Source organism: Corvus brachyrhynchos, unplaced genomic scaffold (assembly GCF_000691975.1).
Source record: "Corvus brachyrhynchos isolate BGI_N302 unplaced genomic scaffold, ASM69197v1 scaffold32, whole genome shotgun sequence".
In the NCBI taxonomy this organism is placed as follows: Eukaryota; Metazoa; Chordata; class Aves; order Passeriformes; family Corvidae; genus Corvus; species Corvus brachyrhynchos.
Window position 1 is genome coordinate 12,131,897 of NW_008237919.1, and position 16,956 is coordinate 12,148,852.

Genomic DNA, 16,956 nt, shown 5'->3' on the forward strand with positions numbered 1-16,956 from the left:
TTGTGCTGTTCGTCATCAAAATAAGATAAACAGTACTTGATAAACAAACAGCTAATGATGAAAAACACAATAACCATGCTGGTAGTTGTCTTCATAAATTACAATAAAAACTGATATTATATTCCTGTTGTATATTGTTTCAGTATTTGAATAAGATTAATCATGTATGCAGTACTCATACAATCCATTTGAACTAGTGCAGCAGAAACAAGCAGTAACTCACAAAGTAAAAATGTAGTAATACAGTCTGTGGGCATGGGTGAAAGAGGAATTCCATTCAGTCCTCTTTTAACTGCTTCTGCTGGCTTCTGTGTTATAAAATGCTCCTTTAGTTATTTAAGTTTTTTAATATGTGAGTTAAGTACAGCAAATGATTGACATGTTGGAATGTTTTTGTAACTTAGCCTGGTAATTGCTCCTTAGCAAACTGAGTCTTCAGCCTCAAATGAACAACCATGAATCAGCTTTGAAAGTAAATGGTTAATTTCATCTAGTGAGCAACATGAATTTGATATTAAAAAAAGCAGACAGCCAGAATCTTTGTACCTAAAATGAAATGTCAGATACTTGTCAGATTAATTCAGCACTGGGTGTGTTTGATCTGATCTTTGATCTTTACTTACCTTTTTTGTCCCTAATTGTTTGCTCTGCCCTGCTCCCTCTGCTGGAGTCTTGGATAAACTGAATGGCAAAACTGTTTCCTGAAAAGATTAATCATGCACATACTGTTTGCTTTACAAATGTTCTGCAGTCTAGATATAAGTAAGACTTTGATGGTTGTTTATATGGCAGAATTGCCTATGTTCAGGAATAATGCATGGTGTTTAAAATGACTCTGTTACAGAGCTTGTGCAGTAACAAGCCAAATTTTGCTGTCTGTGACATCAGAGGAAGTCAGTGACAGGTGTTGGGAGTGCAAAAGTCTGGCCAAAGCATTTTGTTACTTTGTGTTGAATCCAGATGTGACCTATCAGCCTGATTTGCCAGGTTCCAGTGTTATGGGCCAATACACAACAGCACAGAAGAGATGTAGACAGAGCCCTCCTGACCTTACTGGATCACCTTTGAGGTGTCCCTAAGTTCAAGGTGCTTGATCCTTACCATAAATATTTATTTACAATTGGAGTGGCTGGAACAAGCACCACTGGTGTGCTGAGGGAAGGTGTGAGAGGGACAGAGGGAGTACTGTCCATTTACTGGAGTAAAACCCTCTGTGAGGTGTGCAGGCACGCAGACCCACTGCAGGGGCTGTTCTCACATGACCACACACCGTCATTTGCTTTTTGCAAGGCATGTTTTAGTTGGGTCTCTGTAAAGAGTTAGCTTCAATGTCAAGTAACAGAAATTTTCTGTAACAAATGTGTAACAAGCAATCCTCTTTTAGCCTTACACCCCTTCCATGTAAACCTGTAGCACAGGATCTGGTGTTGTTCATTTGCTATTGCAAATAATATTACATAGGATAATGAATTTTTAAATACTTAATATTAGCATTTGTCATTTTCAATATGAAGAAGGGCAGAAATGTCCATGCTATTGCCACTTGTTGTTTACCTTGAATACCTTGATGGTGAGATTTCCTACTCTGTGTAATGTCTATAATAGCTCTCTCTACTGCTTCTTCCTGCTAATCTACTACTTCTTCTTCAGAAGATTTTTCCAGTATCAAAGATGTACTCTTCAAATGTGAATCATTTAGTGGAAATTCATATCTTAATCATAGTTTATTACAGGATCATTCAAAAAAACACAGATAAAGTTTGAAGCTAATTATGACAAGAAGTGCTATGGTTTAATTGTCAGAAAGCACTTACAATGCTTATTTATTCATGCTTATACTTTGCCCTGTGCTGCTCTGCATGGGTGTATCAAACATGCAAATACATGACTAGCAATTTTCATGTTGACTTTGAAAGATAATGTAATCTAGGAACATTAAAATGAAAATACGGTCTTTTTTTCTGAGTCTGTTGACAGCTTATGCATTGCACTTTGGTAAATTGGTGTAAATTCCATGGTTGGAGTGTGATCTAATGAAAAGGGTGCTGGACAAATCATCATCAGTGTCATTTTCCTCTGTGTTGTATAAACATCTGTTTGACCATGAACATGTCACTTAGCCATTACGTGTCTTAGTTTCCTTTCTGCAAAAAGATGGTAATTCTTACTGTATTTATTTATTGATACCCTCAAATGAAAACATCTATAGCTATTTATTTGTAAGAAATATGAGCTACTATTACTACAGTGTTGGCAAATAGACTTATCTCCTTAAAGCAGCTGTAGCAGATGAAGATGTTTTCCATAAAAGATGAAGCATTTGCATTAATAGATGACATGCAGTTAATAGGCAATGTATTCTTCCATCATGCAGTGGAGTATTCTGCCAGTACTAGAAACAAGAGTGCCGTGTTAAAAAGATAGGCAGAGCAAGGAAAAAGCAGAAGTAGGATTCACCTGTTTCTGTTATTTTGTGTTGCTACATGGAAGCTAGTGTCAAATTTTGCTGTAAATGAATTAAGGAAATTGTCTTAGTTTAGAAACTGTTCTCAGCTGGTAAGAACTAAGGGACTACATTCAGTCTATTGTCAGTATTCTATGCAAGTGCTTTATCTTTCAAAGACTTTCATTAAAAAGTGTTGTTAACACATCTTGTTGGGATAAGACAAGCTGAGAAGAATCAAAATTAATGATCCTAATAATGTCTTGATAATTTTCTAAAAATCAAACAGGTTGCAACTGTTTAAAAAAAGAGACTACAAAATTATCTTCAATATTGGATTATTGTATTAGACCTGGAATGAGTAGACAAGTTGGTACCATTCAGTATAATAGACATTTAGCCTAGTAGAAGTTTTGCATGTATCCCTAGGCATACTTTTGTTCTCCTTTAAAAGACATAAATATAATGTGAAAACCTGATCTTCCAAGATGAAACATCATCTTGTAATGAAACATCACTTGTAATAACTGAAAGATCTCTTGTAATAACAGTTAATAGAAGGTTGGTAATGTGGCCTGCAGACTCATCTATTATATGTTAAGAACTAATTCACTTAACTTGTTTTACTGGCTTTCTGGAATTCATTGTGAACTACTCAGTTTTAAGATGGTAACTGGATATTTTTTCAGTGTGTATATGCATGAACAATAAAACTGGGGGGAACAAAGGCCTGTCACATTTGCCTTCTTGGATGCTGTTTTGCAAATGCTCAGAATTTGTTCATCTGCTCATCAATTAAAAAACAGATGCATGGTGGAGTTTTCAATATTTTCTGGTCTTCAAAGATTTCATCAGAGATAGGATTCCTTTAACAAGTCACCAGAGGCACAGCATGGTGATTGATTGGCGCAGAGTATAATTAAGATATCATTATAGTGAGCCATGTTGCCAATGCAGTCGCTGAAGCAAAGCTTCTTATCTTTTGAAAAGATGAAAGTTTCATTTGCTGTTATGTTGCTTTTATAGTCAGCAGCTGGAAACAGGCTGCAAGAATGCTGATGGGAGAAGGGACAATGTGTTCATCTCACTGTTCAAAATAACATATTACCTTCTCAGTACAATATGGCAGCTCATGGTGGTTTTCACCAAGGTAGATCTGGTACTATCGCTGTCTCTATTAGGAGCATTGGTAAACTCAGGGTGTATTCATACCATGTTGCTTCTACTGACATCAGTGGGCTTTGTATGTGCTGTGATGCTGGGAGATGGGAGTAGTTCTGTTACGCTGAGTTATTTAAAGGGTTTCAGTATTCAAATAATTCTAAGTTTTTCATCACTGTAGTTTGTAAGAGTCTACCAAGATTTGATACAAAATCAGAACCATTCCCCTGAGGATAGTTAAAGACCCAGTAGCTTGATTTTAATTTTTTTTATAATTTCATTGCAAATGCTGATGCGCAAGCCATCTTTCATGCCCTTCTCTTTCCTAGACAGAGAAAATTGCTTATTTTGACAGGCTAGCACTGAAAGGAGAAATCAGAAAACCCATTTGAAGGAAAGAAACCATCATAGGTGCAGGACATAAGTACACACCCACTGCAATTGTTATTGGTTTTCATAGTATTAATATGTAACCCTAGAGTTTGCCACCTAGCTGTGTCTTGCTGTTAGCTGTGCTTGTTCTAGCTAATGGCTGTAAATCTCATCCTAGCCATGTCTTCTTGGCAGCATGGTTCAAAATGCTAGCAAACCAAGATGCTGAGAAACTCCTTTATTTGTCTCTAGAGCTCTGTGAGGAATTTCTGTTCAGAAGCCCAAATTTTGCGGTATTGCTCACACGAGACCCAGTGACTGATTGCATTACATTAACTCTTTTTGTTTGTCTCACCTCTCTGAACATCCCCCCTGAAGTAGCTTTGGGTCACGGCGCTTCTCTCAGTCATTCCAGTGAACAAAAATTTGATTCAATGCATCCATGGTAATTCTGAAACAAAAGAATATTCCGAATCTAAAAACTGTGAGCACAGACAAGCTACTGCTTTGCCAGTGTAAAGGATGTGTGGTTTTTTAGGCAGAAATAATGTCACCTATTTAGCCAACTGGTACAGCTGGAAGAAATAGAGAGTTTTGATTTTTGTGCCTGAAAGTTTCTCAGTTTTTCCAGCTGTATCAGCTAGCCTCATCAAATATATTACCCCTCCCTGCCGTAGTCTGCCTTATATTCTTAAACCCTTACAGCTACAAGAATAGCACATTGCCAACATAGACTGGAACATCCTGTGTATTAGTTGCTGGTATGTTAAAAGCTAATTTAAAAAGACATTATTCAGCAAGAGCTTGGGAAATAATTTCTGTTACCTCCACCATCCCTGGAAGTATTTAAAAGATGCATAGATGTGGCACTTAGGGACATGGTTTAGTGATGAACACATGGCAGTGCTGGGTTAATGATTGGACTGGATGAACTGAAGGGTCTTTTCCAACCCAAACAATTCCATGATTCTGTGAAATATGCATAGATAATGTTTAGTAGTTCTGTTGCACAAAAACACCTTTATACGTTACGTTCCAAGAAGAGAATCGTCTGGAAAAAAAAAGCAACCAATCTAGCAGAAGGAAATTATTTAACTGGTAGGTTTAAAAAGAGTTAGAAATTGCTGTGGTGTACTGGAAAAAGGAGAGGTTCTCCTCTGTCATATGATGCGGTACACATACTTTACCGCATGAGTGGAGTCCAAAAAGGACACTAGGACATAGCAGGTCACTGTTGGCAAATCCACCTCTGGGGTCTAAAGATGTTTTTAAGGAAAATACACTTATTTTTTATTTTTTCTTTGGGCATCAAAGCACGTAATGAAAGCCACCTTCTCTTATTCTAATCCTCTTAAGATATTAGGGTCTGGTCAGTAGACTGCTTCTGACTGGTTCATCATGGGATCCTGCGGGTGATACAAGCAGACAAGTACTGCCTACTAGTAATAGAAGTTAATAGGCTAGAAAAGCAGACTTCAGGTTTTTCTAGTCAGCCAAAGCACTAGTTAATTCTGGATTTGTAGAATGCCCTAAATATGTGTGTATCTGAAGATAAATCGTTCCCATCTTCCACCAGGGCTAGCTTTTTAAGTCTAAAATGTGATTTGGCATGTTTCCAAAAACCCATTAAGACATGTGTTGAAAATATCATAATCAGAATGATCTTGTTAAAATATTGGGCTTACCTTAATATTCAGTAGTATATAATTCACTACCTGGATGAGTTTTTCTTTTGCCAAATAAATCCATGTTCTTGTTCCTTTGCCAGAATAAATCCTTTGAGCCTTTATCAAAGTGAAAGGGCAATAACCTGCTAAACAGTATGAAAGAATTAGGTGATAAAGTATTACAGTAAAAAATGAATTTAATAAGTACACATTTCTCAAATTATACTTTGATTTTGAAGTGAATGCAGAAACGTTACTCAACAGTGATTTGATAATTGTTGTAAAGTATTAACACATTTCCTTTATTTCAAAATCTCTATGTGAAGTATGTTTTTAAATTATACATTTTAAAATTCACCAAAAGATCAAACATCTAAATTAACTATGCTGACTACAAGCATATATTCTGTAATATGAAACAGACTGTGAGTAATAAGAACTAGATGGAGTAGGAATAGGATGCCTACCCACCAAAGTACAGATAACTTATTTACCTTGTAAGCTCTCAACAGCTGGAAGAAATAAAGTTATCTAAATAGTACCCAAAGTAGCTGGAAACTATAAGTGCTGCTACAAATGCAAAGATACGTTTAAATAGTGGGGAGTTTTAAGTTACTGTATAACACTTGCATAAAATATGCAGCTCTTAATTTTATTTTAAGAATCTACAGAAATTTTGATACAGTTGTATCTTCCACACAGAATTTTATTATGCAATTTGTTTACAGTCTTGGTACTTAATGAAAAGCAATTGTAATGATACTGTGGGGCATGGGGAAGACAATGGAAAACAACGAAAAGGCAAGTTAAGAATAAAAGGGTATTATATGAAATTTAGTCTGAAACATAGCTTGAATGAGCTCTGACAGAGCTGATATGGCTGGTAGTTTCCTGTACCAGGAACTACTGTGGAACCCCACCAGGAAGTGTGCTACAGAGCAGGATCGCATTACACTCTTGTTTTATGGTTCATTTCACTTATTTAATGCAATTTGAGTACCTATAACAAAAGAGCACTCAAAAAGAGAATGTTTATTATTTGAAAATATGTCATTTCTATAAATCAGGTTGGGTTTTGGGGACACCTGATGTGCCTGTGTGAGGCAAGGCAGATCAGTATGACCATGCAACAGGCTGTACGGCAAAAGCAAAGTGTTTCCATGTTCATGAAATTTTAAGGATGATGCAGATACTTTGTATCTGTTTGCTTTTGCCTGTCTGCTTTAGTAAACCAAGTGTACTACAGTGCTACAACAACAAATATCATAGTAGTTTTCTTTACTACTCCAAGTAAATTTTAATACAGTACAGTGGTTTATTAAAATTATGTCAACTAGAAGTGTTGTTTAGTGTTCCAGCTGATTTATAGAGCGTGATAAAACATTTCAAAATCCCTGGAAATGAGGAACATGCTACAAGCCTGTATTTGGTTTAACAAAGCTGTGCTCATACGAAATAGGAATGTTGAACGTGCTAACTAGATAATGATTTATCAATTCTGGCAGAGGAACTAATTTTTATTAATGTAGTGCTTAAAAATGTGTGGAATGAACAGCTGGATGCCACAGTTGTGGCATGCCATATTAAGTCTCTGTCTGTTTTCCCCTACAGTGATCTCAGTATGAACAACATTACTAAGCTGCCCTCAAACCCTGTACACAATCTCCGCTTCCTGGAAGAGCTGTAAGTATCATTGTATCCTTGATGGGCATAGTCAGCTCTAGACACATTCCTGTGTTTGTCTCTCATACTTACTGTGGGAACCAGATAAAACAGTGCAGGAAAGCTGTCAGCCTGACACTTTTGGCACATGCGGAAACACTTAGTTAAAAAAAAAACAATTGCTTGTGATTCTGGAAATGAACTTATAAAAGAGTTACCATGAGGCTACAACTTCTCTAAGCAGAGACAGAGCCAAACAAATTAAAATTTTTAAACAAGGACTGTTTAAAAGAACTGGATTGCTCTTTTGGAAATAGTTAAGCAGCAGGATATTAAAAGTTTGAATACTGGCTCATGTTTATTAAAATCCCAAGTAAAGCTGTAATCAAAACCAAAACCTGCTGCCTTGTTCTGCCTGTGTCAAGGACAATTGAGTCCACATTTCATAGTATTGAGGCTTCTTGTCCTAATCACTTTCAATTACTGTTTCCTTACTCTTAAACTTAACATCCCTGAAGGCTGACCGTAGAATGCAGAATCCTGCAAAAAGCTTAGTTACGCTATCTACTACATTCACTGCGGGGAAAAAGTGCCTTGTGGAAACTAGCTGATCAAGCACAACATCAAAAGAGGAATGTTGGCTTGAAGTGATGGTGACTAACCAAAAGTGAAAAGTATTGTGCATTCATGAGACCTGGATTTGGCAGTGACTCTAGTTATAATGGCCCAGGCTTAAAAGAAAATGTATGTTTCTGAGGAGTGATGGAGACTCTATAACTGATGCACCATAGATCTTGTGGAAAAAAGCTGGTGCCTGTATTTGCATGAGTACCTCTAAATATTGATTAAAAGCCTTTTATGGCATGTGGCTTTTAAGTTTTTAGAAGTGAAAACCTGGGGGTTTTTTAGCATGCTTGTCTGCTAACACACCATAAAATCCATGTAAGACATGCAAAATCATGTTCCTACCCCTCTTGCAAAGACATGGTCTGTTTTAAGCTATGAAATGTGTACAGTCCTCTGCAATTTAGGTGTGTATTGTGCTGACAACTTTTGGTGTCCTTGCTAATGCTCATTTGAATTTTGCCACCTGGCCTTTCCAGCCAGCATCTACAAAAGCAGACAAACAAACAAAACAAAACAAAAGAAATAAATTGAAAACATTTTGTATGCTAACTTTGGACAGTACTCTATTTGGAGGCAGGTTTTTCTTTTCCTGTATTATTTTTATTACTCTCAGCACTTCTATTTGGAAAGCTTTCTTTCATTTTCTTTTCTCTCTCTTCCTTTACTTACCCCTTTTCTTTGATTATCAATATCTGTCTTGCCATAAGTGCAACTTCCAAATAATGTAACAGATAGGAACATAACACAGAGAGATGTCACACACCAAGTGTTAACAGTATCAAGTGCATATGGAGTGAATCATGCCACAAAGCCACTGCTTGTGAAGTTCTTCGTCATGTTCATGTTCTCTTGTCCAATCTCCTGTCAATTGTAATAACCCTTCTAAAACTGGCCAACTCCAGCCATTAAAGAAAAGAATTTTTTTTTAAAGTTTGGGCTTTTCCTGGAAGGAAATTCTAATACAGCCAGGTTACCTTCACTCTCATTTGATGGTTAGATCACAGAATCTTATGAGATCTTTGCAATGTTTCATAAAATTAAATCCATCTTAGAAATGTCTGTCTGGTCTTTGAAGTACAACAGCAGGAGCTTGAAATGCAGCTTTTAGGGGTTTTTAGTGTTGAAAAAACTAATTAGCATACAAACTGTTACTAATCCCTTTATTAGAGATCTGGTTCAAACATCTGATAAAAGCTCATGACTGAATCACTGAATTTTAGCTTAGATGTTACGTACTTGATGCCTGGTTTGGCAATACTAGTAAGTGATTACCCTGAAAGAACTGAGATTTTATTAAAACAGTTAAACTAATGGTTTTGTCTCCAAAGCAGAAGTGTATAAGACAGGTCTGTTCAGCCAGTTCTGACCTTCCAGAGTGAATCTGATCAACTTTTACAGCCAAGGTTAGACACCTCTAACTGCAGCATTCTTGCAAACCTGATGATCATTCCTGGTATTTATTCTTAACCAAAGACTATCATCACTGAAGTAAAATATATTGAAAGTGGTTTTGAGGTGCATATTCCTCTGAAAATTTTTGGAAAACTCTGAAATACTTGGAACTTTCTAACTGTCAAAAAAATTAATTCTGAGCAAAATCTTTTATTTGTAAAAATTATGGGCTTTTCAGATTTATTTTCTCTTAAAGCGTATATGACAGAACTCCCACCAAGAAAGTATGTTTCAGCTGCTTGATTATCAGCAAGTTGCTCTGCATGAACTTGTACAACACTATTAAGTTAAATTCTTCATTATAAATTCAAAATAACTGCAGATATTTATCAGTCTGGCCGAGTCCAAAACTCGCTCTCATTTTGATTATTTCTAGACGTTTGTCATTATACAGGTTGTGTAGAATGCCTGCTCTAATGGAGAAGTGAATTAGAGTAATGCATGGAAAAAAGGGTTTTTAAAAAAATCTAAAGACTTACTCAGGGTGGGACTCTTAATAGAGGCAACTACATCTGAGTGCAGACCTAACATTTTGTGATTAGATACACTTCAAAGCAGTGCCTGAAACTATTTTATTTTATAAATTAATGTCTCAATGAAAAGTGAGGAAGAAAGCCAATAATAATTTAAAACTATTTGAATCAGACCTACCTACAAAATCACTCCAACTAGATATATATCCACATAGCCATACATATGCATAAATATATGCACAGACACCCACGTATGCACACATATAAGGCTTTCATTTTAATTTTAAACATAGGAACATTCCACAGATAAGTGAAGCTTCAAGTGATTTTTAGTAAATTGCTATTTTTCAGCAACTTAAATTGGGTGTTTTAGTAAAACAGCAACAAAAGACTGCTGTGTTGCAATTACTTTACTACAGAGCAGGACAGTCCTAAATAATCTCTTTGCTACAAAATCAAGCAATGAAGTCACCCTAAGTTATTTGCAATCTACATACAAGTGCAAGAATGTTTTCTGACATGCATGATAATTTTAAAACAATCCTAAAATCAAATAAATATCTCTACAGATCTTGTCAGATTGAACATTATTACAGTAGTCTTTCAGGCAAAAGTGCCTTTAAAAGCACATTTTACTGTAATACAGAAGTGCAGAATTGCAGATACAATACATAAGTGATGTATTATATGAATCTTACCATTATATCTGTTGAAATCCCTCTGCACTGCAAAAGTGGTCAAGAGGCCACTGTATATGTGAAAATGAGGTCCTAAATTACCAGGCATGATCCATTATCAGCTGTTCTTATTTATTTATTTTCTTTTTATTTCTCTCTCTGTTTGCTTTTCTCCCTGCAAAGAGGTTTTCAAAGTGTTAATGGGAATTGGGTGTTCTTTTCCCCATTGACTCTGAGTTGTGGGACTGAGATCTCTGGTCATGTACATTTTTGAAAACGGAGAGCATTTGCTCTTGGGGTCCTGTACAGTCTTTATTTTTGTGCTGATGCAGACACATTGTGACTAGCACTGAAAATGGATTTTTAACTATAATGTAAGTTGGTAGAAAACATGAAAGTGCTGCAACCATAGTCCAAAACTTTTTTGACAGAGTGGGGGAATCTTGTAATTTATTTCAACAATCTTGGAACATTAGCGTTAAATACTAAAATATTTCTTAAAGGTTAATCTGCATAAATTTAAAAACCTCTAGAGAAATAAAGTAAAAATGCTGGCAGCTGACAAGCAGAACTAAAATAAAAATAGAGTATTATCTAGTGGTCTCAAACTGCCCACGCATTCCTATGTCGCTTCAATACCAGTTTTACAGTTCCTGCACAGCAGGGTTTAGCTGGTCCTGGTGGAAATTGGTTTGTGTCACCTCCATCAGCTAAAGTTTCAAGAACTGTCACTGCAAAATGACTTGTGATCCCCTAGATAATTTCAGAGCGGTGCACAATCTAACACCTAAGTTGTGAGTTCAGTTTCTTCATATAAATTGCAAATTTGGCTTCTTCACTTAGTGTGTGCATCCAAGTGGATCAAACTGTGTCTCTGTGTTTAATACATGGTGTTTGTCAGCCAGAATTACCTGTCACCAGCCCAGCAAGTGGCCCATGGCACATTGTGAATTCTCTTGCTGTAAGACAGACTTTGTTGATACCTGAGGACTGTAGTTTCCCAACTTTGCTTTAATATAGGGCTGTACTCAAAGTCCTGACAGAGGGAAGTGCACCAGTTGTCTTGAAATATGTTGGCAAAAACAGTAAGAAGATGTTTACCTAGTTAATCAGTTGGAAACGATGACAACACTTTCCTCCCCTAGTTTTTACATGCACAGTTCAGGTTTACTAGAAAAGAGCAAACCCAAGCACAGAAGATTCCTACTGTATGAGCTAACAACTTGTAACCTTTACATCCACAAAACAAGAGCCCTGGTGTTCTGGAGCTGTCACTGCCTTTGATGCCGTCCCTTTGATGCCACCAAAGCGAGTAACAACAAAGAACTCGCCCATGTGGATGTGTCAGCGTGACATCCTCCAAACTGCCCTTTTTGCCATCTTATCAAGAATAACAAGATGAGGAACAGAAAAAAAAAAAAAGAGAGAGAGAGAGAAACAACAGAGCAAATGCCTTATTAAATCAGAGCTGCTTGCATTGCTTGTTGAATAGCTTGTGCTGACAGATAATTATTCTGGAAATATTAATGCAAATTGCATGGAGCAGCCTTGACACTGGGACTGCTGTGCATCCGTGGGGTAAAGCGGAAGAACGGGAGATGATGGGGTAGGAAAAAGATAAAAGAGAAGTGAAAACGAATGCTTGCAAGTAGAAGCAATAAATGTTCTAGGTTGATATCCAAGAAATCTTTTCAGTGCTGCTACGTTACTCTTATGAGTGTCTGTTGAAGTTTGCTTGTGGCTTGCAGCTTATAAATGCTTTCTGGAACTTGTAATTTATTTTCCAGCAATGTTCATTAGGAACTAGTTTAGCACATCAAAAAGAGTCATTGGAAGTGCTTTTTGTGTTTTGCGATCAATACAGATAGTGACATTACACTTAATTAAACTAGGGTGAAGCATGCTATATATCTGTAGATCCTGAGGCAGGATTTTAATTTAAGGCTTACACATTCTGTGCATACTGCAGTAGCAAGTATGCAGAAATAATTTCCTTTTTTTGTCAGTGGAAGTTCAGTCTGTTTGTAGACTGCTTGATTTCAGTGTGGTGAGAACTTTTGGTACCTACATGGGTCAATTTTTTTCACTTGCTTAGGATTATGGGTAAGGAATTCAGACCGCATCAGATTTATATCTAATAGGTTCTCGAGCACAGTAGAACCAACTTCTTCCCTCTGTTTTTTTGAATTCCCAAAGAGGAGTAGCCATAATTCCTCCAGTAATTCATTGCTGTTGCCTCATTGTACCACTCAGAAAACAGCAGCTGCCTCAAAACTTGGATCTACACAATTTGTGTTCTTTGCCTATCACACTGAAATGACTAAACAGCTAACACATTTTTCATTATTTTCAGTTTGATCATAGTGTGTGGTGTTGCAGTACACTTCAGCCAGTTCCTGCTATTAATGATTATTATTATTAATTTCTGCCTTTTCTGATGATACTGACACTACTGGGATAAAACCAAAACCAGCATCAGAAGTGTATGATACTTGGGAGACCCAGCCTAGGAAATATTATGTATATGATTCTCCATTTATTGCTCCATCTTGCTGTAACATTTAAATACTGAGAAAGAAATTTTAACAATGTTAATATTGGTCTGGGAGTTGTGATTTGGTGGCAGCATTCTTCAAACACAGAAGCAGTGCCTCTTAATGGTTGTATCCATGGGATCCACTGCTGGGAATCAGTGTGGGATGTCCTGGCTGATGCTGGAGTCCCTCCTGAAGTTGTCCTTGCTGCAATTGGAAGGCGGGTACTTGGATACCTGTTCAGCAGAAGGACCCACTTGTTGTCAGCGCTGGCTAGGGACAGCTTCACAAAGGAAGAGATCAGTTGTCTTTAGCAGTTATTGGATCACAACCATGCCAGATGCAGAAAGAGTCTGTGCCTTTTATAAGTGGAGAAAGAAACAGTACGTTTTAGACCATATTCTTAACTGACAAAAATCTATGATCTGTTTCATCAAAGCCAGTTCAAGATCAAATACACACTGATTTCATTCCAACTGCTTTAGGTCACTTGGAGTTATTCCAGTTTACACCCTATGAGAATTTGGCACAAGCATTTTAAAAGGCAATTAGGCCCTAAGCAAGAGCAGACTGTGTTATATTTGAATTTCCAACTAAACTGTAAGCAGCAATAAATACAACATACAGCACAATTATGACTTGCACACTCCCCTCCCCTTATTTAGAGTATTTTCTTCTTTGATCTCTCTGAGCATCAGATTTTTTAATAGATCATTTGACTCACACTTCTTTTCATATTACTGTAATTTTATAGTTTTAATTAACATGACAGATTGAAATATAAAAAGATAATTAAAATACAGACTAATATTTAAATTCCTAGGCTAGCAAAGTAATTCTGAAAAAACATTTTGAAATATGTGTTGATGTCATCCGTGAATTATTAACATTATAATTAATCACCCATTAATTCATACTTTTCTATTGCATTAGCCTGAGAATAATCATTAATAAATATAAAATTAAACTCTTATCTCAAAATTTTAGTTGACTTTGGTTAAGTGCTATATAAGTATCCATATTGTCAAAGCTTTTTTGATGTAAGAAGCCAGAACATTTCATGTTACCTTTTTATTGATGTACATGTAAGCTGAAGAAAATTAGAAATAAAAATATATGAATTATATATTGGCTATATATTTATATAAGTAGAGTAAATATGTGTGTAGTTGTGTGCTTGTGTACTTTTAACAAAGTTTGACAGGAAACAAAATGGAGGCAAGATCTGAGATTGGTAAATTCTTCCTTGAACAAAGGCAATTTTTTATACCAGAACAAGTTGTTTTAGAAAAAAATTTGTAAATTTATGTTTTCTTGTTATACTTCTATGTTGTTCCTCCCCAAATAGCCATTTCCTCCATTAGAAATTGGGGTAGTAGGTTTAGGATTGGTAGTAGTGTTATTGGTGCCACTCCTCAGAGAGAAGTAAATTACTGGCAAATGTGATACTGTGGTAGGATGCAAATGAGAGCCCCATTTTTACTTGTGTCAGCACAAATTTTTCCCCAGACTTCAATGAGACTGATATTTCACCATGGATCTTTATCAGGCATTCAAAACAATGAGGGCAGTTGGAGGAGGCAGATCAGGCTTTTAAAAAAGAAGTTTCAAATTACAAAAGAGAGTCTCTTATCTGTACACAAGGTATAAAAGACACAGTCCATGATTACATTAATTTTAATGGAACTTTCTGCATCGCATGCTAGTGTTTTAGCACCAAATTCAGGAGGGTACCACACACAGCAGAACAGTCCCAGCTGGTGGGGTTTTTCACTGTCTCAGGCTTCAGTTTCTATCCACAAAAACAGATTTTTTTTTTCTACAGTCTTTAGGTTCTTCTACACAATTTCTTTTCACTTTCTGTCTGGAGAGTTTGTTAGCTGTAGCATATAATGTAGCAAATGATGACTAGAACATCTTTTCCAAAGAAACAGACAAATATAAAACTGACTGGATTGTGACTCTGTTGGTATTAACCTACTCATATATATAAATATAGATATATAGATATAAACATATCCATGATAACATTGTCTCAGCATGTGCAGTTGTTGCTCTCATTCCTTAAATAAAATCAGCACACCAGTTAGTGAACAGAAGTAAAATGCAGAGTCAAGGAGACGTAAAGAAAGGCTACTAGTTCACAGAATTATTGGTGTAGAAATCCCTCTGTATCTTTGCACAGTGGAAGAATGATTTCAGATGGCACTCACAATTACATTCTGTATAGGATATTGCACTACATGGGAACTGATTAAATATAATGCAACACAAGTGATGCAATGATATATAACCTAATCTGTATTAAAGGGCATGCACTGGCATTAGTCTAGAAACATTGAGACAGTCTGGTATTCATATCATAGTTTATTAGCAAATACTGAGTCCAATATATTTATCAGAAATATGAGTGTAATTAATTTCTACTTAATTGTATCTGTTCTGAAATACAATTACAACACTATCACTGTATTTTCATTTTGTAATAGTGAAGCTTGACTCCTTTCACATTGTTTATTCCCATTATATGTTGAGCTACACTGAGATCCAGAGTGTCATCTATTCTCCAACATTTTAGCACCTTGCAAGATTTGATAAGTAACTTGTTCCAGAAAATTCCATTGTGCTAATCTTGTTATATCACAGCATGAGTATTGATCAGTGTAAACATATGCTTCTTCCCAAGGAGACAAATACCTCCCTTTCATGTCTTTTCTTTAGTTTTGATACTACTAGATTTGGAAATACACTTCACAGATGCTTGATCAGCTTTTGCTGGACTAGATCTTACTTAAGCAGAGAAGGAAAGCAGCCACTACCCATGTTGTACTGTCACTGTCTGCTGCAGACTGAGAAGTAGCTGGGTTAGTAGTGGAAATATGTTTTATTTATTAAATGCCACAGTTTTTGGTCTGTAGAGAAGACTTTTTAGTGTTTGAAGTTCACCTTCCATCCCAGCAGATACAGAGGAGATGCTTGGTACGAGGTAAGGTTTGTCCTGATGCAGAAAACATCCACACAAAAAAGCTGTTTGAGTTGGCAAAGAAAAATTATTGTACTAGAAATGTAAAGGAAATAGTTGACTGTTCTCAGTCACAACTGATATTTATTTGCTTCTTTCTGATGAATGAAGTTTTTCTTTTCAGACAATCAAAGGAAAACAACAAAAAAGTTTCTGATAATTTTTGGAGCTTTAGTTCTCTTGTCTGGGAATGTTCTTTTGACTGGATAACCACCATTTCTCAGAACTATGATACTGCAGGAGAGGTCAGAATATGTCAAAGGAGTCAACAGATGGGAAACACTCAAAGGACAACCCAGACACCTTTTTTCCTAGATCTGACCATAGGCCATGAACCTGACCTGCAGCACTACACCCTATTCCAGCAGTGAGCAGTGATTGCCAGTGGGGCTTAATGGCATGGAAAGATATTTTATAAATTGCTGCCACTTAAAGTATGGAGGCCACTTGTTTTTCTCTCAGCTCATTTATTTTACATCTTTTAGAAAGAAACTTGCAGTAGTATAAAAACTATGCCTAAGCCAAAAGTATCTTGACACCAAGCATAGCAAATAACAAATGCTGAAGGAGATGTGTGGTGGCACTTCTCTGTAAACTTTTCCAGACTCCATTTATTTGCAAGATTATTCAAAACAGTGGAATTAAAATCTAAATCTAAAATAATATAGCGCAGAAAAAGGATCCTTTTTGATTACTTTTTCATTAAAGAGATGTGATACGTATAAGCCTGAATGTACTTAATGAGATACCTCTAATATCAGAGATTTTTAAAATAATGTCAGAAATGCGTAAGATAAAAGTACTTTTAAAAATGGAGATTCAAAATTGTTCAAACAATAAAAGTCAACCATTTGGTTATGTAAGTG

The 16,956-nt window shown here is 36.2% G+C and overlaps 1 protein-coding gene across 1 annotated transcript in view; it reads left to right on the plus strand.

Annotated features, from left to right (window-relative positions):
• Positions 1-16,956, plus strand: part of LGR5 (leucine rich repeat containing G protein-coupled receptor 5) — a 152,570-nt gene that overhangs the window by 92,630 nt on the left and 42,984 nt on the right. The window contains exon 3 of the mRNA XM_008632814.2: positions 7,149-7,326. Within this exon, the coding sequence (XP_008631036.2) occupies positions 7,149-7,326 (178 nt within the window). The remainder of the gene's footprint in view (positions 1-7,148; positions 7,327-16,956) is intronic.